Consider the following 24,248-nt stretch of genomic DNA (forward strand, 5'->3'; position numbering starts at 1 on the left):
AATTATGTATGTTTTTAAAAATATATATAAATTCACCTAATATTAGAGATTCGGTGGAGATTAGATCATCATTCTCGATGGAACTGTTGTCATACTTCCTAATTTTAGCTGATTTTACCTTACTTGATGAAGTAGATGGAGTTAAATATTTGTCCGTTGTGTTACTTAACTCAACCCCAACATTTCCTCAGCAGTGCCTCCTCAGGCCCGACAACATGCGTTTCACGGACCCCCGACCTGTGGTTCGTTGACCCCCTGGGAGTCTGGGGACCCCAGTTTGCTTTACAGACCTCAGAATAATTTGTAATGTTGCCTAAAAACAACACTGTGCAACGGTCTGCTGATCACTCATTGGTATCTAATGCAACTCCCTCAAACGTCCTGTGTTGTCCACATTTATAGAAGCCAGGTTTGTAGTAGCTAGCTTCAGCTATGTATGTTTCCATGGCCAAAATCAAACAAGTAAGAAAACAGGAAACAATGCAATCAAGAGTGCAGAGAAACATTTCCAAAGAATGATCATGTTGCAACATACATTTTGTATTAGGATCACCATGCTGGGCAGTTTTCTTGCTCACATTTAAATGATGTTTCCATTAAGGGTACACTATACAATTTAATAAGCAGGTGCAATCGTCTTGCATCATATGAGACTTGACTGGTGTGATCTGTTCAAACTTTTATTTGCTCACCACACAGTCCCAACATGGCTGCAGAGTTTGAGCAAGATAAACAAACAAAACATAAAAAATAAAAAAAACAAGACAATGCAAAACCATGTCAAGACTATGTATTTATTGATGTAGCAAAGACCTCAAAGTGTTAATTTGGTCCAAGACTACAGATTTCAGAATAATTTCAATTGTTGCTTAAAAACAACGTTGTGCAACCGTTTGCTGTTCACTTCTTAGTATTTCAAGCAACGTGACGTCCTCAAACTTTCTGTGGTGTCCACATTTATAGAAGCCAGGGTTGTGGTAGCTCACTTCATCTATATATGTTTCCAAGACCAAAATCAAACATGTAAGAAAAAAACGGAAACGCAATGCAACCAAGAATGCAGAGAAAAGTTTCCAAAGAGTGATCATGAAGGGTCTGGGATGCTGAGATAAGACAAAAGGCCCCAGAAGGAAAGTACTAACAGCAAAGTCTGCAGCTTGAACTCCTAAAGTATAGATTCATGTTGTCTTATCAAGGAAAGATGAGCAGCAGCTTAGATAATTATCAAACCAGCTCTACTGAAGGAGATAATCAAAAACATGGAATAACCTCAGTTTGCAGTTTGTTACAGTGGAGAAAGACTGCCCATGAAGAAAATGATGATCCAAAACCATGAAACTATTTAGGTTGATTTGATTTCTGCTTCGGTTTTGAACAGCATTGTTCCTCTGATGCCGACACGCATCATCACTCCTAACAACTGGGGCCATATGTGACAGTGCCAGTCTGAAAAACAACATAGCCCTCAACAACACTTGCATTCACCAAGTGGTCCGGCTGTTTACTCCCTGCTTGAGCTATCTGTGCTTGACATGGCACTCCACCGTGTCCTTTTCCATCAGCTTTGGGTCGTTGCTTCCCAAATTGTTACCGAATCCTGTTTCCAAATGTGTGAAAGTTGTTGACATATGAGCAAGCATCTGTCCGTCCTACCTATGTTTACTTTCATTCAAGTTCCCTTCATTAATGATCTTTGCAGCAAAGGACATGTTTTAGCCTGTTTATGTGTTGCCAACGTGAGGCCAAATATCCATTTAATGTATTCCTGTTACAAATGCATATTTTGAGTCAACATAACAATCTGTTATTGGTCTACAGGCTTACGACAGTGACAGGCTTCAAGACAGAGCTGCAACATACACAACTTGCCCATCCATATACGGTAGTCCCTTCATGCTCTAGTGGGCATGACTAAAGTATTTTTGCTTCAGGGAAGTATCTTTATTTGCTTTATGTATGTCCTGTTCATGAGTCACACTCTCCAGATTTAAGGCTTTCTGCCTCTAAAATAGGATGATATATGCACTTTAACTACTAACGCATGCTGGTTTCATTTTTACATTTTAAGATATTGAGAAACAACTTTTAATTTACTGTATCAGATTAGACTGTGGAAATAAACAAAGTACTGCTTTCTTTGTGCATCTGTCAGGTTGTCCACATTTAGGGTGTTACGAGTTGTGCTATAAAAATAAACCAAAATTGATCATGTTTTTGTGTGCATATTAGTTAGCACACGTAATAAAGCACTGGTCTCTATGTCCCAAGAGTGCTTTTGTGTCATTCACTGACCGGCTACTTCTTCCTCAAAAAGAGGAAGTGATTCTCTAAGTTCGCTGCCAATGCTTCAGAACGAAGGCTGCTCTGACAGCTTAGTTATAGGATTTCTGACAGCTCCATTACCAGAATAGGCTTGTCTGCTTTCTCATCACTCTCTTTTGCCCTTACACTTCACAAATCCTTCTTGTGCCCGTAAATCCCGGAGACTTGCACAGGCGTGGCCAACGGCAATACTGTGTTTGTGTGTTGCACAAAAATCAGTTACAAGGTCAGATGTAAAAAAAAACCCACAACATTTATTTCTTTTTTTGGACATATGAATAAGCAATGACTAAAAGAAAAGCCAAAATTTAACATTTTATTTCCTTTAGTAGTTTTTTTTTTTCTGAGATGCAAATGTATTACTTCTGCAAATGTGCTGTATATATATTTTTTGGCCCAAACATTGTATTTAAAACCAAAAAAAGCATTGCTCGTGTAAAATTGATAAATCTAAAATAGGTAAGGCTGCTTTTGTGAACCTGCTATTTTCTCTAAACTTAGTACTTTTGACATTAAATAAAGGGCTGAATAACATTTTTTTTAGTTTTTTTTTTTTAGCAAGAAATAGTTTCACATAGATTCCTGCAGTAATGTTCCAGTATAATAATCACTGTTTCCAATAGGAAACAAGGCTATCCTTCATTCAGGAGAGTGGGGATGAGCTGAAAAATCCATTCATTGTATGTTCTTCTAACGTCTTTAATACTTTAAATTTACATTCTGCACCAACAAGGCTGTACTCTGAATAAGCACTTTATCTGTGTTGTGACATTATGTGTTAAACCCTTTACCCTTTAAGAAGCGTGTCTGCAGAGGCATTTAAAAGGGAAGGAAATGTGTTTTATGTCACGTTACGTTGATCTGACAAGTGCATGTCTGCCATCATCACTTCACTGAGGCAAGGCAGGTTCATTTGTAAAGCACATTTCAGTACAATTCAGACAATTCAAACAGAATTTAAGAAAAGAAAACACACAGAGGAAAGTATATTGCAGTGGCATAGAGGCAGGTCAAGAAAAGTTGGACCACAAACATCATCAAATATGCGCGTGGCTTGCAAATATCACCTCAATCACGTGTTTTTGAAACTAATGCAGTGGACGTACTTTAAGCAGCTAATTTGGTGTGTGCAGTTGTGAATGGTTGTGATAGAAGAATGCTCCTTCAGCTGATTTTATATTGAAATGCATGCAAGCGAGAAGAGAAGTACAAGACTTAGAGGATGTTTACATCTTGGTGTTTGGTTCATGAAGTTTTAGGGGGGATTTTAAGGGTTGCCTTGCCCAAAATATTTTAACACAACCCCCTTGGGACTTATTACGCCTCGGTTTCTAAAGTCTTTCTTGCTCAGATACCAAATGCACACGGTGAAATCAAGGAATAGCAGAGTTGTGAAGGATAGATGCTGCTTAGGCTACTCTGTGACTATTTTGCAATCAGAAGCAAAGTGTGACACTAGGAAGTAGGCTATGAGCAGCTAGATGAATATTCCTTGACACCAGTTTAGATATATTGCCTGAGTGACTGTTCAGGGTGACACTCGGCAGATTTAGGAGCCTCGGACCCCCTGGATTGTGAGCAGGTTTAAGTTAACCTCTCAGAGCAACGAGTAAAAGGGGAGGGGCTTAGATCATGTGGCAACGACACTATGTGAGTAGTTCTACAGCAACATATCTGTAATATATGTACAGATAAATGAATAATTCATTATACGCCTATTTGTTAAGGTGACCAGACATCCCAGATTTCAAAAGACAGTCCAAGTTTTTCGACGATCCTTTCCTGGCTAAAGCTGTCCACGGAAATGTCCACGATTTCAGCGTTTTATGAATGAGAGCAAAACATTGCAACAACACATTTTATGGTAGCTGGTCGTGTTACTGTTAACGTTACAAAGTAGTAGAAGAAGAGCCTCACGCGTTGCCCTCTCCTCAGTCGTAACCCTCCGCAGTTTAAACTTTATGATTTGAACTTTGCGTCTTTATTTTAGCATTTGAGAGAGTGTCTTCCATCATACTTTTTAGTCTTGACTGTGGCTAGGGGAATCACATTGGGTTAAGAGATTGTTTCTGAGACATTGTGAGAAAAATTTGATTTTTTTTCTTACATGGTGTTATTTGACGCCTCTCGCCCAGTGAACGCTGGAGATAGGCACCAGCAACCCCCGTGACCCCATGAGGGACTAAGCGGTTTAGAAAATGGATGGATGGATGGATGAATGGGTGTTATTTGACACGTATACCTTCTTCTGCAATCGAACGCTTAAATTCAGCCAATCGTGATGGCATTTCTTAATTTGGTCAAGTGCATAAACTGTGCTTGGGTTAGATAGCAAATCCTTTCTGCTGTTTCTTAGCTGTCTACGTTGGAGGGTTTTGCATGCATTGCAAAGAATTAATGCTCTGCTTGCCTTTCTCCTGTAAAAAGACTCAATTCAGATCAAGGTAAGAACTTCAGGCAACAATTTGTAAAACTAAATCTGAAAAATATATTTTGAAAAATATACATTTTAAAATAAATAAACAAAAAAAATCTGGAACAAAGAAAATCTGGAACAAAAATAATTTGAGAAGAATAAAATCTGAGAAAACAAAGTTACTCTCAAAACCTTTTTTAATTTAGAAGTTTTTCAAAGTATAATTTCTGTATTGCATTTTTGTCTAATTTCCAATTAGAAAACATGTTTTTATTTTTCAAATATCCATTTACAAAACACGTTCTTTGTTTGCAACAATGATGGTACAAAATTACCTTTATAGACAGGCTAACAAATGTGAATATTAAACCAAAAGAATAAACAAAGGTTTAGGGGAATGCACATAAATTAGGAGAGAGTATACATCACAAAACAAACTGATGAAACTAAAAGAAAAAAAAACAGGAATAAAACAGAAAAAGGAAGTGAACAGAAAACAGAACTCAAGAGGTGATAGACAAAAAAATAATAAACAGGAACTTGTTCTTAGTAACCTAAAAAACAAGTCAAATCTTAATCCAAATGTCACAATCTTTGGGTGTTTGTGAGTTTATATGGTTGTTTGCTTGATCATACTGTTTTTGTTATTTTTCCTTTAGTGTTTGTGCATATTTACTCCTTCCGTAGTGGACTGTTAATACATTAGTTATTTAATATGTGTACATTTTTTTTAGTTAGATGTTTTACAGCTTTATGTCCCTGTCTGTGTCTGTCATGGTTCTCCCTCAACTCTCTACCTTCATTGTTCTCAGCTTCATTGTTCTCATCTTATTACTCACACCTGCTCTCCATGCCTGCTCTCCTCACTCCCCCTGTATATAAGCCTCCTGGTTGCTCTTATCATTTGCTGATTCCTCCAATATTCAACCCTCTGTATGTTCATCAGCTCCTCATTTATGCTTTGTGCACTGCCTTTCTGTTCCGTGTAAGTTTATTTGTTGCAGTTGATTAAACCAGCAAACAGGCTTAAATCAAAGGCAACTGGACTTTTGCTCGGTTCTTTCTGAAAACATTTCAACCTGTACTGGGAGCGCTGCTGTTTCTTAAGGACATGGACGCCCATCCACCTAGGCTCATTCTAGGTCAGATGCAATTCAGTGACCCACCCATCACCGTTCTGGGTCGTTAGAAGGTATTGCGTGCTGTGAGTGGAGTACTTAGTCACCTGAATCATGCTGACATTGCCAATTTAATCTCTTTGGAATGTGTTTGAAGAGATTACACCAGCAAAGTCCAAACGTTGTGTAACATCAACATCACAAGTTCAAGATCCAATACATATATCATACACAGATCTCATTGTGATGACATTAAAATACGCATTTGCTTGGTCACAGAAATGACCAGAGAATATTGTTATTTCAACCTCATATGACATGCACACACTCTGTCTGCAATGATGAAATATCATTCACTGCTGCAAGCTAAATACTTGGAGTGCCTTGCCACGGAAAGGCAGCAAGAACAATTTTGTGATTAGTTAATGCATAGCTAATACATAACAGCTGGCACTTGGGGCGCTTATACTGTTTCTGTAGCATTGCAATTTCATCCAGATAAAGTAAGGTAGTCATTTAAAATAGAAAATTTCTTGACCGATCGGTAGGAGCAAGCAGCACTAGGGAGCCTCCTCTTCCGCCCATGAACCATAAGCACCGGTGTCCTCCAGGGGTTTGTTCACTCTTCTCTGTACTCTAATGACTGCACCCAGCAGACATGCGTGTGAAACTCCTGTGCCCGTGTTCACAAAGATTCCTAAAACTAAAAGGTAGCTCCTAGTGACGTCATTTTAGGAAAAATCTTTGAATTTCCCCAATTCTAAGATTTTTCTTAGAATTTGTGTGTGTGTTTTTCTTTTACTATCAGCCAATCACAGCTTTTAAAAGACAGCATCACACCTAGCAATGGGGTCAACCACACCTCCTCACTAAGTTAAACATTTATTCAGGGTCGCTCTCAGCAACTATCTGAATCACTCTTAAGCTAAGACTCCTGAATTTTTAGGCTAAGTTAGGAGTTCTCCAAGAGGACTCTGAGAGTCTTTGTGAATACAGGCACTAAAGTTGGCAGATGACACCACTGATTTGTCTGTCATTGGTATGATCCAGTACGGTGATGAGTCTACAAATAGAGAGAATATGGATCGTCTGGTCTGATGGTGCGGTCCGAACCACCTGGAGCTTAACCTTCTCAAGGAGGTGTAAGTGATGGTCGACATCGGGAAAACACTCGGACACTTTCTGCCCTCCCAATCCTCAAAAATAAAGTGTCTCCTGTGGATTGCTTCCAGTTCTTAGGAACCAACCATTCTCGGGACCTAAGAGGGTTCTCACACATAAGACACTGTTCGGAAAAGGGCCAACAGAGACTATTCCTTCTGCGGTGATTCAAGAAGTGCAATCTTCCACGGGAGCTGTTAGACATCTTACACACACATCCTGCTCACAAACTGCTTAGTTTTTTTTTACCGTCAGGTCAGTGTTATTTACAAAAAAACAGCTGCCACAAAGACAGTCTGATGCACACTAAACAGAGTACACGAGGCGAAACCAGGCAAACTTGCATCAATCTAACCATGGGTTCCCCTTTTGTTATACACAAAACACATGACACCTACAGATCATGACAATAGTAAGTTAAAATAGGATGATACACAAACCTTCAAATGATAACATATAGACAGAGATCAAACCATGATGTTCAACAAAGCATTGCGTTAACAATTTAGCAAAAAAGGGAGGAACACCTTCCATCTCGATGGTCCTAAAATGGTCCACAGAAACCATTCTAATCCCATTTCCTGTTTCACTGTGTTATGTTTTTTATTGCTGCCACTTTACAGTAAAAGGCATATGTCAAAAATAGTGTATTTTTCAATTAAAAGATTTTGTCACAACATGTTTGTTTTTTGACTTTGATCGTATACTTGTGTATTTTGTTTTATATCGATTTAGAACAAACACTCAAACCAAGTCAAATCAAAAGCATATGTAAACATGCATGTCTTTAAAAAGTATTTACAAGTAAAACAAACAACACAGTATTGTCTTGTTTAGAGCACTCCTCTGTATTATAGTTGGAATTAGATTGTATTGTACTTTCATTGTTCCTAAATAGCTGAAGCACTAGGTGTCCTCAATAAGAAGATATTATTGTAGCAACAACAAATGTCACAAAAAACACAGGGGTTTGTATTAATGAGTATCACAACAACAGGTTTAAACTGCTACTTGAATTAGGCTTGAAAGGAAGGGTTTAGTGTTGACATAGAGAGAAATGTTCAGGTAACACCAGTGCCTAGTTTTATGTATGACATTTGGTATGTTGGACATTTCATCAAGCATGTTTTTCAAAAGTTGAACTAAGAAGAAGATGAGCATATTTTGTGCACATTAAGTTCTATTAGGTGTTTAATGTGTGCATGTGCTGTTTATAACACTGAATGTGTATTAGGATGAAAGGTGTCAGGTGTTTTAGTCTGGCACTTACTAACAATGAAGTACTGTAGCTTCCTTTTTCTCATGATATCAACATCTAAGAATTAGCTTTAACTGTGAAGTACATGCCTCTGCTTCCTTACGTTTTTGTTGCTTATTTGTTAGTTGTTGTCTAATTAGGTAAATCTTTGTTTACTTTATTCTCAACTCATATTCTTTTAGCCCTGTGATAGACAAGCGACATGTTCAGGGTCTTGCCAGTCTATCTCTGCCTTTCGCCCAATGACTCCTGGATATAGACACCGCGACCTTCCACGAATAAGCAGGTATAGAAAATGTATGGATGGATATATTCTCTTAGATATCTTCCCTGTGTTTTCTCCCTGTCTGCCCATGTTAATTATTCTCCCTCAGCCAGAGCCACCGGGTAATTAAGTAGATCCCATTCACCTTGCTACTTGCATTTTGGTCCTAAACAACAAATTATGACAACAGCTAAGAGATTCACATTGGGTTAAGAGATTGTATCTTGGGTTGAGCATTTATTAGAAACCAGTCATTCCCTGCAGAACACAGTTCATAGAGTCATCCTGAGAATCAGGAAATGACAACAACCTACCTGTCATGTACTCTTCTGCAGCTTGAATGTTTAGAATTAGCCAATCATGAAGCTATTTCTGAATTTGGTGTTGCGTCCAGCACAAATACATTTCTGTTATTAGAGAGCAAACTCCTCCTGCTGCTTCTTACCAGTCTATGTTGGAGGGTTTTACAGGCATTCTAAAGAAACTATTTCTCTATTTGCTTTTCTCCTGAATGAGACTCAACTCAGATCAAGGTAAAAGCTTCCTGTTATATAGCATCTTTCTCAGGTAACCAATGAGTTAATTTAATATATAATGAAGGAGAAATTGTACATATTCTGGAGGAGAATTCAAAGGCATGGCTTAGAAACTGGATTACACCCACTTCAACTCCACAATTCTTTCTTTAAGGTTGTTTCTTCCTGTATAATTCAATACAGCAATAATTTAATGAGGTAGTTTATGCAATCTAATAGGCTGAACATATTTGCAAGGGTCAACATTCATTGTTATGCTGAAAAGATTCATTTAATTCAAAGTAATTAGCATCCTACTAAAGTCATTGATTTGAAAAAGTGAATGAAAATAGGTTTTCATGATTAATTTGAATTTTCTAGAAAGACAAATGCATGAGAATGTACAGTAAGTTAAGTAGGATAACATCCTTTGAATTATAAAGCTAATAGCTTACATTAACAGAGATTATGCCAACCTTCAAGAGTTTGCCTTGTAAGTTAGTTGAGCCTGTAAGACTGTAGGGAGGAGACAGATTAGGTATTTCATAAATCACAAAAAAAAAAAAAAAATCATGATAAACTGGAAAGTGAGATATGGAGGGAAGACATCGGAAGAAATTAGTAGCCATTGGTGTACAGCAGAAAAAAACCCATCAAGAAATGATGGACAATTAATGTGCGGGGCATGCTACAAATTTTATTTTCCAGACTCCGATTTCTGTTCAGGGAAAGCCTGCATAAGTCTACAGTACTTGGGTTAAAGCCCCAGTGTGTAAGATTTACATCCATCTAGTTGTGCGCTAAATAATATACAAACAAACTCGCCATTAAGCATATAATAACTACTGCAAAGCTGCAGAGTGTCATGAATATGACATTGCCAATATATCCATGTATTTGGTACCAAGCTACTGTTAACAGCTAATGATTATGGCTATTGTGTGAAATAGCACTGTTTCCATGTCTGCTTATTCTAAGCAACTTTGGGCTTGGTTATCTTTCTAAATTCTGTGAATTGCAGGTTGCAGTTGTTTGGGCCTATTTCTGAATGTGAAGTCACTTATTTGGGGTCTAAAATATGCAACAATAAACACAAGTTATAAAGAGAAGCACTTATGCTGCTGCACTTTGGTTGTCTTTGCTAGTTTTCTACCCCTCCTCCACAGACAGCTTGTCTTCATAGAGAAGACAGACAGGTAAAACGAGTAACCCAGGGATCACACTGACAATGATGTGGGTTATGGTCCTGTTCCAGTTCTGGTTTGCCACAAACCCCAATTTATACTGCTCCTAGGGAAACAGCGGCTGGAGCCACAGCTGGCTGAACTGGTGAGAACAGAAGTTCATGTGGTCCTTTCTGTTTTTAGATAAGATAAACTTTGTCATCCCCATAGTAAGAAATTAATTAGCGGTCCGATGGGTTAACAGTGGCTCTTCCTAATGTAATTTCGAGGATAAATATGGAAAATGTTGGTTAATAATGAGTAAAAGTTAGAGAAATTTACAAAGAAAATATAAGAGTTGAGGTAGTAAGAGTTGAAGGGATTTCTGTATTGCATCCAGTCAGCATGACTGGATCCAAGCTTGGGGCCAGAGGATTTGAGCCCCACAGCTGTCTACTGAGAGCGTATTGGGCATGCACACTGTGATTTCCAATGTTAATTATGTAAACAAACGTTGGTGGTCTGGCCCCAATATCAAGGTGGCTCAAGCCACCAATGTCGTTCCAACGCTTTTTCGTTGGAACGACATTGGGTAGCATGCTCTCATGATCCTCTGTGGATGTGGAGCGGAGGACCCAACTAGGTTGGGAGAACTGCAGGCTGGATCGAAGCTAAGTCTGCATTCTAAAACTTCTGTGTAACCAGACAACAGAGTAAAGAATCCCTCTATGCCGAAACCAGCCTTGTGGTTTTTTTTTTTCTCAGCTGTTGCGGTAAAGCTGACGCCAGGTGGTGCGGAGTGGCTTCCCACCTGTAGCCAGGCCAAGCTGAGAGCAAAGCTGAGCTGAAATCGCCCGCTGCAACCGGCTCAAACACTCATGAGAGCAGCTACACCAAGTAGAGGCCGGCTTTCCCCATGCTGCGATCTCCTTATATGGCCTAGGACCCAGGGCCACCTTCTAATAGCCGCATGGCCGCATGCTGCTGATCAGACAACCAGCTTTTTCTTGGAGTACTTCAACTGCTTCCAACTGGATTCCCAAAGTGAACCGAACTGACACAGAACCGGTGACACAGAGACACTGACAGGTTTGGCAGAGAAATAAACAGGGAAAGCTAAATGGTTAATTTAGAATGGTTTACTTAATGCAGTTTCACAGTGTTTTTAAGACATATGGAGCTAACCGACATAGCTCCCGCTCGCTTCTTCGAAACAACACCCTGCCGATGCAATTTGAGTGTGTTTTTATGGTTGTAACAAATTTTATCTCCATAAAGGTTTTATACATTGATGGGATATTAATGTTTGTGTTATCCGGTCCACTCATTACGACAAAAATAAAGCAGAAGCTTTCTAAAATTAGCGCCGAATGTCCATTAGCCTAATGCTATTAGCTTCCAGATAACATTCGCTCTTCCCGGATATGCAACTACAGTTTTATTTTGTTTTGCTCCTCCATTGGTTGATGGTGCTATGATCGTTTGTTACCGCATTAATATTGAATATTAATGTTGATTTAATGTTTTTGCATACCTTTAGGATTAACCCATTTAGAAACCGATCGCTACAGCAACCCCTAGTGCCCCGGAGGAATAATCCAATTAATAAAATCAAGCCTCCTAAATTACTGAGCAAATCATTCTTTAAAATGTGATTTTATCAAATCTTTGTTTAACTCAGGATTTGCATTGTAAATGGGTTTGAAACAGATACAAAATGTTGTTCTGAATTAGTTAAGATAATTTAACCTCATTCCACATTCTTTAAGATGAACTTGGGTTCTTTAACTGAGATTCAGAGAACCCAAATTCACTGAATCATTCTGCTGCTGATGATGAAGCAGTTTATTTTGTCTTTTGTGTGTACATAGTTCCTTAGCTTCTTTTTATCTTAATTTTTCTTAGTAGTTTTAGTTAAGTTTCACTTGCCTTGTAGAGAAGATTTGCTGATTGAAATATAGTGTCAATTCAGATAAACAGCATTATATAGCGATGTTCTCTGGGTGTTATTTTTTTTTTTTTGTTAATAAATTCTTGAACTTCAAGAGAAGTTGTCACTCATTTATTCTATATGTGTGCAGAGTTTGCTGTTAAAAGAATGCCTGTACTCAAATCATTCCTTTCAACTATTGTCCCAATGTCAGCCCTTGGGCGGATATTCACTGAACAATACCCAACAGACAGATAGGTATTTATTAAACATTAAATAACTTAAAATAATGTGTAATAGCACAACAAGTGGAATATGCAAAACAAGACAATACTGTGTTCTTTGTTTTAGTTGGAAATATATCTATTTTTCAAAAGACATGCATTACATATGCTTTTAATTTGACTTGGTTTGAATGTTTGTTCTGAACTGATATAAACACAATACACAAGTATGCTATCAAAGTGCAAAAACAAACATGTTGTGACAAAATCTTTTAATCGGAAAAAAAAACATTAATTTTACTGAAAAGTGGAAGCAATATTAAACATAACACAGTCAAACAGGAAATGGGACTACAATGCGGACCATTTAGGACCATTGATGTAGAAGGTGTTCCTCCCTATTTGCTAAATTGTTAAATCAATGCTTTGTTCAATGCCAAATGCTTGGAGAAAGCAAAGCTTGATTTTTAAAGATTTAAATGCTTTTTCACCACTCACCGTCAAAACTACTTGAATCTGGGATGAACTGATTATTTGTTTTCCTACAGGTATGTCTGCAAACTCTTCCTCTTCCAATGACTCCCATCCTGGTCCATATATTCCTCCCATCACCTACAGCCAATGCCTCATGACCACACCGAGTTCCTTCATTTACACCACATTTGTTGCTATTAGTGTTCTGCTCTTCCTCCCTCTGTTCATCTTCATACTCTATTACGGCTTTAAACAATGGTGGAAAAATCATTCCAAATCCATCAGGATCAGTAACTCTGACTGCTTCACCTACCATATGGTCATCATGGAGCTCATTGGTGTCACTGGGTGTATCATCTCCTTTGGAGGAATCTACGGTGGAGAACTGAAAGCAGTCAAAGTGGGAACCACTCTGTTTTCCTTCAACTGGTATGGAGAAGGATTCTTTCAGAACCTAATGTGTGTGGAACACTTTGTGGCTGTTGTCCATCCACTCACCTTTCTGACGCTGAAAGACAAAGGAATGGTCAGGATCCGGAATATCACCATCTGCTTTGTTTGGCTACTTTGTTTTGTTGGGATGAGTTTGGTCATAAAGGATAATTACATCATTATGGATTCCAGTCTCATATTATTGACCATAATTGTTACCCCTTACTGCTGCCTTTCTGTTCTTTGGGTTTTGAGTCATCCAGGCCCAGGAGAGCAAGGCACATGTCAGGAAAGAGTTGACCCATTAAAGCAGAGGGCATTTTACACAGTCATAGCCATACTGGGTGTCCTAATTATGAGGTTAGTTTGGAATGTCATTTGGATTGTTAATCTTGTGCAAGAAAGTACTAATTGTGTTTTAATTACATGTGAAGTGTTGTTTAACCTCCCTAGTACTTTGGTGTTACCTTTGCTGTTTCTTCAAAGAACAGGGAAATTAGCATGTTGGAAGAAATGTATTTACAAGGATTAAAATTATATTTAATGCCAACCCAGTCTCACTGAAAAACATGCAATATCCACATTGGTCCACAGGGGGAGTATTGTCACAATTTAGCTCCTCAATATGTTTGAGTCCTTCATTTTATTTGGCCTATTTATTTAAATTGGCTTGCGACCGGATCACATGGCTATCTATTTTCACCCAGCATAAAAAGTACATGGCTGCCATTGCCTACGAAAAAGTAAACCTTTAAGCAAAACAACTGTATTTATATGCATTTAGATATAATTTCTAGCAAGAACGGAAAATATTTTCATAATCTTTCATTGACTAGTTTCGCCAAAGATCTTTTCAGAAATGTAGGACTGAAATGTGTTGAGGAGCTAAATTGTGACAATACTACGTTTCCCCTTGTTGACCAATGTGGATATTACATGTTTTTCTGTGAGACTGGGCTGTTACACCATACACAAAAATGTACAGAGGATAACATGAAATACAAATTTCTGTCATAATCAAAAGGTTTGGTTGGGAACCCACTATTGTTGTGTTATTAATTAATTGTATGAGTGTATGAGTGTGTGTGTGTGTGTGTGTGTGTGTGTGTCAGTGATTAAGTCTGTTCATCTGTGTTTGCCTGATGAGTGGGATTAGAACATAACTTGTAGTGGTATATATAATGTTTTGTTTTATTACTGTACTGTATATCCATTTTTGTTATCTGTTAAGCAACTGCAGATGCAAATTAGCTTATGTTATAATCTCGGGCAGCACATGAAATTGTGACATTTATGTTTGAGCTGCACATTGTTCCCTTTTTAAATAAAGTAATTATTATTATATCAAAGAATCTGGAGCTCTTCTTTTATATAGTAATAATCTTATCAGTTATCGCACACATTTTGCCTAAAAGGTATAAGAGATAAAACAGTAATGAAATGTGGGTCAAAAATCTATATTATAATAATGCTGATGTTAATTTTTCACAATTTTCAGCAAACAAGTCGTGGTTGCTTAACTCTGCTTCTGGTATTGTGTTGATCAGAAGCTTTAAGGTTTTGTAATCTCCTGTCTAGAGAATAGAGCTGATTATTGTAGTAAAGTAATGATGTTAAACACTTTGTCAGAAGCCCCCTGCATGGTTTTTGAAAAATGCACAAGATACCTGCTGTGTTGTTTGTCTACATGCACGAGAGACCCCGGTTGGTGACTTAATTGTTAGTGATATTTTAGATAAATCTTTCAGACATCTGTTGCAGCACAAGTGTAAAAAAGGAAGGAAGTTACATTAAGAGGCAGGCAGTGAAGGAAGAGAAGAGAGGTGACGTGAAGTGAGCGTAAGCCTGTTTTATGTGAAATTTATAAATGTCTGTCTTTGTTATCTTGCCAAAGCAAGAAACCATTTAATCATGGGTACTAACAATTGAATGCTGTTTGCTGTGTTTGTTAGCATTTGCTGATGGCGTTAACGTTGCAGTTATGATCACGTGGCACACGTGGCAAGAAGCAGGTCAGTTGCTTATTGTTTCTCATGGTGGAGGTTATTTCATCAGCAGTTTGTGATTTAGCCGTATCCACAAAATGTTAAAAATGATTTATTGAAACAAAAAGATGCTTCCAATAATTATACAGTAATTACACCAAGAAAACACAGAGAAACTAACATCTTGTTAACATCTTCAGATATGTTGGTAAACAGATGAAGATAGACTTGGTTGATAGGCAAGGCAGGAGGTCAGTGTCCAGAATTCAGAAGCCAAGAGGAGTATCCGACAAGGGAAAGATTTGCAGGAGCAAAACAGGAACAACAGAAGTCAGTAATAGATCAATACAAGGCATGCTGATGGTCTCCTCACAAAAAGGCTTTCAATAATCTGGCAGTTACATACTGGGAGAGCCAGGATCATATAGTGCTCCTCCCTGGTGTGACAGCTCAGTAAATACATCTGCTGCAGGTGCTCTGATTGCCGATGCAGCCAGTCTCGCCAGTCTATCTCTTCCTCTCGCTCAATGACCCATGGAGAGAGATACTGATCCTCCCAATACCCTCCACGAATTGGCAGGTATAGAAAATGTACGGATGGATATATATCTTCCCTGTGTTTTCTCCCTGTCTGCCCATGTTAATTATTCTCTCTCAGCCAGAGCCACCAGGTAATTAAGTAGAGCCCATTTGCCTGCGTTTTCTCATTTAGCCATCGCCTGCACCAGTTTCCGTCTGCATTTAAGTCCTCAGTTTGTTTCTGGTTGTCACTAGGTTATTTTGTTTACTTCCTATCTCCATTTCCAGCTTTTATGTTCCATGCCTTGTGTACCTCTTTTGGCTTTGTAAGTTGGATTTAATTTTCATTTTAGCTTTCAAGTTCATCTTGCTACTTGCATTTTGGTCCGAAACAACAAATTATAACAACAACAGCTAAGAGATTCACATTGGATTAAGAGATTGTATCTTGGGTTGAGCATTTCTTGGAAACCAGTCACTCTCTGCAGAACACGGTTTACAGAGCCATTCTGAGAATCAGGAATCACAACTGCCTCATGTTACATCTTCTTCTGCAAAAATGGTTAAAATTAGCCAATCATGAAGCTATGTCTGAATTTGGTGTTGCGTGCAGCACAAAACATTTTCTAATATTAGATAACAAACTCCTCCTGCTGCTTCTTACCAGTCTATGTTGGAGGGTTTTACAGGCATTCTAAAGAAACTATTTCTCTATTTGCTTTCCTCCTGAATGAGACTCAACTAAGATCAAGGTAAAAACTTCATGTTACATGGCATATTTGACAGGTAACCAATGACTTAACTAATATATAATGAAGGTTAAATTGTACATATTGTGGAGGAGTATTCTGGATGAGTATTCAAAGGCATTGCTTAGAAACTGGATTACACCCACTTCAACTCCACAGTTATTTCTTTAAGGTTGCTTCTTCCTGTATAATTCAATACAGCAACAATTTAATGAGGTAGTTTATGCAATCTAATAGGCTCAATATATTTGCATGGGTCAGGATATTTTGTTATGATGAAAACAAATAATTTAACTCAAAGTAATTAGCATCCTACTAAAGTCATTGATGTGAAAAAGTAAATAAAAAAAATACTTTTCCTGATTCATTAGGAACATTTTTGAGAGAAAAATGGATGAGAATTTACAGTAAGTTAAGGAGGATAATATCCTTTGAATTATAAAGCTAATAACTTACATTAACAGAGATGATGCCAACCTTTAAGAGTTTGACTTATAAGTTTGTTGAGCCCGTAAGACTGTAGGGAGGAGACAGAGTAGACTTAAAAAGGTATTTCATAAATCAAAAGACAAGAATACAAGATATAATAAAAAACTGGAAAGTGAGATATGGAGGGGAGACATCAGGGGAAATTAGTTGGAAAAGAAAGCAGGAAATGATGGAGAATCAATGCACAGTGCGCACTACAAACGGCCATTGTATGAAATAGCACTGTTTCCATGTCTGCTTATTTTAAGCGACTGAGCTTGGTTATCTTTCTAAATTCCATAAGTTGCTGGTTGCAGTTTATTTGGGCCTATTTCTGAATGTGAAGTAACTTATTTAGTCTAAAATATGCATCAATAAACACAAGTTATAAAGAGAACCACTGTTGCTGCTGCGCTATGTTTGTCTTTGCTTGTTTACCCCTCCTCCACAGACAGCCTGTCTTCATAGAGAAGAAAGACAGGTAAAACGAGTAACCCATGGCGAACAGTGACATTGCTGTGGGTTATGGTCCTGATCTATTTCTGGTGTGCCACAAACCCCAACTCATACTACTCCCAGGGAAACAGCGGCCAGCTCTGGCTCCAGCTGGCTGCACTGGTGAGAACGGGGGATCATGTGGTCCTTTCTGTTGCTATCCCTTATAATTGATTAAAATAACAGCCACAGTCTGAATCCAATGTTGTTATTTGTGCACTTAAATATCCTATTTCATTCTCCAAAAGCCCCTCTGTTTCCTTGTGTTTCTGTGTTGCCAATTTGTTTACTGGTGCAGTGATTTTATTTTGAAATTCACTGGATCTTTATCAAGTTTATCAAAAACATCAGGCTTCAAGATGGCTGTGGTGCATTTGCTGCAAATAGCTTGCCTGGAGCAATGAGCGGGTCAATAAACCTTTCCAAACAATTACTACACAGCTGGTCTGTGGTATTTTATTTCCTAAAAATATTCCTGATGTTAATGAGACAACAATATATTCTAAGAAACAACAACATTTCCATAATGGTCTCACAGACCAGGCAAGCTCATCCACTCCAAACTTCTTCACAATTGGAACGATAATATTGTTCCAACTAGAAAATTTCTAAAGAAATTTAAGAAGGCATGTGCCTGGTGGTGCGTACCATCAAAAATACTAACAGGAAGTAACACTGCAAATTTCAGCCTTCTACGGTCTTCACAGCCCCCACAGCGGCCGTCTAAAGGTGCCATGTTAAGTCAATAGAGCATGTCCCTAGGAGCCTCTGGCTAGCAGTGTTGTCATGGAGACTCCCTCACAGCTGCAGCCACGTGTTACTCATCATTATCTTTATCATTTGGGGGACTGAGTGGAACGTGTGATTTTAGTGTCTTTAAAGCATTTCTGCAGCATGTAGCAGGGGCAAAAAGGGGTTAAAAATTTATAATTTAAGCAACATGCTAACCGTTAGCCACTAACATGGTTGTGTTCAGTATCACCGGGTGATGGTACTCTATTAGTTTGGTCCAAATCCTGTACTGGGAAGTGCCTCAAAAAGGGTGCAAATACTTAATGTCACCAAAGGTCAGCAAAGATCATGGGTCAGATCGGCCTCCTTTAGCAACACAGCCTCACCAAATATGGGCCCAGAACTCAATATTTGACCAAAATGGTGTGTAGTGCCATTTCCCACAGGTGGGTGGTGCTGTATAGGCCTTTTTCCAAAAAGGGACAAAAAAATGACACTTGCTTGATAATCACTGGAAAATTTGAAAATGTTAAGAGGAAGTGACTGTGCAAATTTCAGATACCTACATTCATTACAGCCACTGCAGTGGGCATCGAAAGTTGCCATGCAATGTCAATGGAGCCTGTCCCTGACCTGTAGTAACCTCTGGCCAGCATAGCTCTGTTGTCATGGAAACTCACTCACACCTTTTGTTGCTTGCAGACACTTTGGGTCACAGTCTTTCTAATTGTAAAAGAATGGAATACTTTGCCTCGAACAACACTTGATATTTTGTGAACCGTAAATGGTAGAGATGTATTTTTTTCTGCCTTTATTTTGTAACGGATAGGGGAAAAAGACAAGCTATCGGTTTTTGCTGGAAATATTTTAATAAAAGTTATGATATAAAGGGGAGTTTTAATGAAAATGCAAAAATTCTCTAAAAAGGATCCTGAACAAATGGCTATAGGTGAAAAAGTATTAGAGATGTCAAAATAATTATTTCACCGTGAGTATCAGCAGGCTTTTGAGGACTAAGGTGCTTATTTTTATGTTTGTACAAAAATCAGTGTAGGCACAGCGACGATGTAAAAAATTGGATCATGTGGAAGTATGCAGGTCCAAAGCGTTTTCAGGATTTTGCACATTCGCTACTCCCGAACAAATTGTTCCTGCGGCAAAACCGTAACAGTTATCCACAAAATGCCTTTTTTTGTGAGTGCCAGAGGCCTCGGGACATTCATGTGTGAAAGAATCATGCCTGTGCATGAACGGGTTTAGGAGTAGCGACGATGCGAAAACATGTGTTGTTTGGGATTTTCAGATGTCATTTGTCACAACGGCTCCATAGGAAATGAATGAGGAGTGTTTTGAGTTTGTGGTGGTCTGAGGGGATTTGTGAAAAAAATCTATAAATCCTGCACCAATGAGGGTTACATTTTCTGAATCCAGACAAAAATGCCTACGTTTTTTGATGTATAATAAGTATACGTAGAGTGAAAATTGAGTGAGTAGGCTGAAGTTGTTCGGAGTTGTGAAATCTTTGAAAACGCAGAGTAGGCCACTCTGGCAGTTAAATAATTCCGTCATTGACTTTCATTATAAAGGATGATTCCGCTGATTTTTGGACATAAGCTTTGAGGTGTAAGTGTAAGAAAACCATAAAAGATATCCACATCCCGTTTTCACTTCTGAGAAGTTCAAAGATATCTACAAACTGTAGTTAAACGGTGTTTGTAGGTGAAAGCATGACAATACAGTACAGCGTTGAAAATGGTCATTTCGAGGCTTTTTTGAGGCTTTCTCTGTACCTGACCGCATTCATTTCCTAAAAGTGTTTTTTTCGCTCATTGTGTTGCCATGGTAACTTGAAACCCCAATAAAAGTAATAGCACACCATTCCCGACCAAGCCGGACGTTTTGATACCTATATTGTTGGGGTGCACGCTACGATTTGGGCCACATTCATTTCCAAAAACGTTTTGAGGTGCATAGTAATAGGTGCCTCCATGCAAATGCTTTGAAGGCAGTCCTTTGCGAAGCAAAGGACTGCCTTCAAAGCTATGGCAGGCACCAAATTACGTATGAAGAGAGACAGACAAACAAGCCAAAATTTAGACTACGCCAACTGGCCATTGTGCTTTTCTTTGCCGACAACATGGAGCTGAATCCTGGCCCACAGACACCTGGCCCAAACAATCAAACAATGGCGGAGTACTCAATGAATATGTGGCAACTTGAAAACTCTAATGGCAGCTCCATCACACTAGAGCACTCATCTCGGCAGCTCCTTTTTCCATCTACTCATGGGCAGTTCTACACAGGGGCCAGTGCCCCTGTAAAATTGGTTAGGGCCCCTTTACTGAAGACATAACACTGAATAAATTTCTTATGTGTTGGAACAGAGATCTGGTTGGTCCCTTAGGCCCATTTCATTTTTTAATTTTTTTTTTTTTTTAAGAATTATTTTAAAAATCTGCATTGAGACAAGATCACATTTTTCAGGGGTCTGCGACCTGCAGTTCCAGAGCCACAAATGGCTATTTGGCTCACTTAACATATTAAACTATGATATTTTGCCCTGTTTTTCCTGGTTTAATTATTTTTGTTTTGTGCCCCAATGAAAACATGCTGGCCCCACCCTGGCTCTCCGGTAAATTTGGTCTAGAACCGCCACCGGCTGTGCTGGCATGCTGTTTCCGGCCTTGGGGCCTGTGGTGTCAGGATCCGGCAAATGTGGGAGATCTGGTGCTGGTATATTGCGGACTGCTGGGCCTTGATTGCCCGTTGTTCTCTGTGGATGAGGCCGCTGGTGTAGCTGCTTCTGAGCGGGACCCGGTGCGGATTGGCCTGGCTTCTTGGTGCGCACCCTGGAGTAATGAAGGTGATATGAGTTGAAAGTGCATGACACCACAGCCAGAAAGTGCTCCTCCAAATGCAGTCCACCAGAAGTGGAAATATTCCCATTCGCACGCACATCAAAACCACAGGTGCTTCCAAACTGTTAATCAGGCCAAAGTTATTTGAGATAAAAAACCGAGGGGACTTCTCATAGGGCACATAAACATAAGGAGTCTGGTTTCCAAGCAAGATCAAGTTGATAATTTACTTACAGACTCTAACTTGGACTTCCTAGCGACAAGTGAAACTTGGTTAAATCCTAATATTCCTAAAAACATGATTGACATCCTTGCATACTCTTGTTTCCGCAATGACTGACAAACAAAAAATGAGGGAGCATTTTTATGTGTGTGAGACAAACATATAAATGCACAGATATCAAAGTTAACTGTTGCAATTTTGAATGTTTAGTTTTGAAGGTTATTTTATCACACAGAATTAATTTTAATGTTGTAATTGTATATAATCCATCCTCTTACAATGTCTCTTTTTATGATAATTTAGAGAATGCTGAAACAGTTGATAGTGAGATAATTTTATTAGACGATATGTATGTAAAGTGGTTAGACAAGCATGACAAACAAAGACTTAAAGCAGTAACATTAAAGTATAAACTACAACCACTAACAGAAGGTCCAACAAGAATAACCAGAACAAGAAAAACCCTTATTGATTTATTGATATTGTTCTCCCTGTACATGCGTGTGTTCTGTCTGGGTACTCCGGCTTCCTCCCACATGACTGTTAGGTTAATTGGCTTCTCTAAATTCTCCTTAGGTGTGAGTGTGTGCATGAATGGCTGTTTGTCCAGTCTGTCTCTGTGTTGGCCTGCGATGGACTGGCGACCTGTCCAGGGTGTACCCCGCCTCTCGCCCAATGAACGCTGAAGATAGGCACCCCTCAAGACCCCAATAGGGATAGGCGTGTTAGAAAATGGATGGATGGATCTTTGCACATAAGCAAGTAATATATTTACCTAAAGCCATATTACTCACCAATAATGTGTTCACTTTCTAATTTAAGAGTACTAATTTTAGGACCAATGACAGAGGTGTTCCTCACTTTTTGCTAAGTTGTTAACATGCTGCATTGTTGAAAGCCAATTATTTAATAAAAAAATGCGCATTTTTTTAAAAATAATCAACTTTTTCACCTCTTATTGTCACATTGCAATTTACAAAAAACATTTCAGCCCTGGCACAAACTGATTTTTTTTTTCTTACAGGTATGTTGGCAAACTCTTCCTCTTCCAATGACTCTCAACCAGGTCCACCTTTGTCTCCCATCTCCTACAGCCAATGCCTCATGACCACACCGAGTTCCTTCATTTACACCACATTTATTTCTATCAATGTTCTGCTCTTCCTCCCTCTGTTCATCTTCATACTCTATTATGGCTTTAAACAATGGTGGAAAAATCCTTCCAAATCCATCAGGATCAGTAACTCTGACTGCTTCACCTACCATATGGTCATCATGGAACTCATTGGTGTCACTGGGTGTATCATCTCCTTTGGAGGAATCTACGGTGGAGAACTGAAAGCAGTCAAAGTGGGAACCACTCTGTTTTCCTTCAACTGGTATGGAGAAGGATTCTTTCAGAACCTAATGTGTGTGGAGCACTTTGTGGCTGTTGTCCATCCACTCACCTACCTGACGCTGAAAGACAAAAGAATGGTCAGGATCCGGAATATCACCATCTGCTTTGTTTGGCTACTTTGTTTTGCAGGGATGGGTTTGGCCATAAAGGATAATTACATCATTATGGATTCTGTTATCATAATATTGTCAATAATTGTTACCCCTTACTGCTGCCTTTCTGTTCTTTGGGTTTTGAATCATCCAGGCCCAGGAGAGCAAGGTACATGTCAGCAAAGAGTTGACCCATTAAAGCAGAGGGCATTTTACACAGTCGTAGCCATACTGGGTGTCCTAATTCTGAGATTAATTTGGAGTGTAATTTGGATTGTTAATCTTGTACGAGCAAGCACTAATTGTATTGTAATGACATGTGAAGTTTTGTGTAATCTGCCCAGTACGTTGGTGTTACCTTTGCTGTTTCTTCAAAGAACTGAAAAATTAGCATGTTGGAGGAACGACATTTACAGTGATTAAGATTATATTTCCTGTTCCATTCAGAAGGTTTATTTTTGAAACCCAGTGTCGGTTGTGTCACACCAAGGAGGTTTACGCAACCCTGATTTCTTCAATCATTACATTTAAGATTTAAATGTTATCTTTTAATACACTACGATTATGCAACATGTTTGGCATAGATGTTAAAGCAATGATGTAAAGTGGGTAAAAAATAATTTTATAATACGGTTGAGGTTGTCTTTGTATATTTTCAGCAAATGAGTTGTGGTTGCTTGTCTCTGACGATTTGAGTTTATTTTCATAGACGAATATCAATATCAGAATAGAATAGAATAGAAATACCTTTATAGTCCCACAATATGGAGATTCAGTCATGACCATAACAAATATACATAGAGAGGATACACCAGACTTACACACTAGATTACATACTATGAACTGAAAAACTAATTTAAATTTAAATTGTAAAGCAGAATAAATTGAACTTTTCAGAAAGCAAAAAAAAGGTGTGCAATTATTAGATGTTATGGCATATTCAGGTAAAAAAAATGAAAGTTCAAGTTAAAATAGAAGACTTAGACTTTACTGTCATTCAACTGCACTTTCACTATGTAGAGTAGAGCGACATGTTATTGAGGGGCTCTAAGTAAAAACAGATGGCAAAAGATAAATATTTTACATATCTTTATGTTGAGATGCATTTATCCTGATGCATCTGAAAAATCCAGGTAGAAAAATACAAAACAAAGGCAGAAAGAAAAATAGTGCCAGCACAGCTCCCTGCGGTGTACTTGTGACTAGCCTGTCAGAGATACAGCCCTGTGCATTCAGATGCAGATAGCAGTGTTTGTTAGCACTTGCTGATGGTGTTAAGATTGCAGTTATGGTCATATGAAACACGTGGCAATTAACAGGTCATTTTCTTGTTGATTTTGACTATGGGTATTATTTCATCAGCAGTTTGCTGGGGGGATGCTGATTAGATCACTGAGATTGCAATAAACTGTAAATAAGCTAAAAAGCTAAAATTGAGCCTATTCCTGTT

General features: G+C 38.5%; 1 protein-coding gene across 2 annotated transcripts; it reads left to right on the forward strand.

Moving 5' to 3' along the window:
- Window positions 1–9,029: 9,029 nt before the first annotated feature.
- LOC110366644 lies at window positions 9,030–23,708 on the forward strand. Of its 2 annotated transcripts, XM_036146938.1 has the most exons (3): window positions 15,096–15,111; window positions 15,231–15,290; window positions 22,332–23,708. In XM_036146938.1, exons 2-3 carry the CDS (start codon window positions 15,260–15,262, stop codon window positions 23,219–23,221), a joined length of 921 nt encoding a protein of 306 aa, XP_036002831.1. In that variant the 5' UTR covers window positions 15,096–15,111; window positions 15,231–15,259; the 3' UTR covers window positions 23,222–23,708. The 2 variants fall into 2 exon arrangements, with proteins under 2 accessions (XP_036002832.1, XP_036002831.1); XM_036146939.1 differs by lacking the exons at window positions 15,096–15,111; window positions 15,231–15,290 and adding an exon at window positions 9,030–9,073.
- Window positions 23,709–24,248: the final 540 nt, after the last annotated feature.

The sequence above is a fragment of the Fundulus heteroclitus genome, chromosome 14, assembly GCF_011125445.2.
Source record: "Fundulus heteroclitus isolate FHET01 chromosome 14, MU-UCD_Fhet_4.1, whole genome shotgun sequence".
In the NCBI taxonomy this organism is placed as follows: Eukaryota; Metazoa; Chordata; class Actinopteri; order Cyprinodontiformes; family Fundulidae; genus Fundulus; species Fundulus heteroclitus.

Bases quoted from the DNA above. Each gene is read 5' to 3' on its own strand.
- LOC110366644 (XM_036146938.1), top strand. From the start codon at position 15,260: ATGATCACGTGGCACACGTGGCAAGAAGCAG. The intron at 15,291-22,331 runs GTCAGTTGCTTA...TTTTTCTTACAG, and splicing joins GCACACGTGGCAAGAAGCAG to GTATGTTGGCAAACTCTTCC.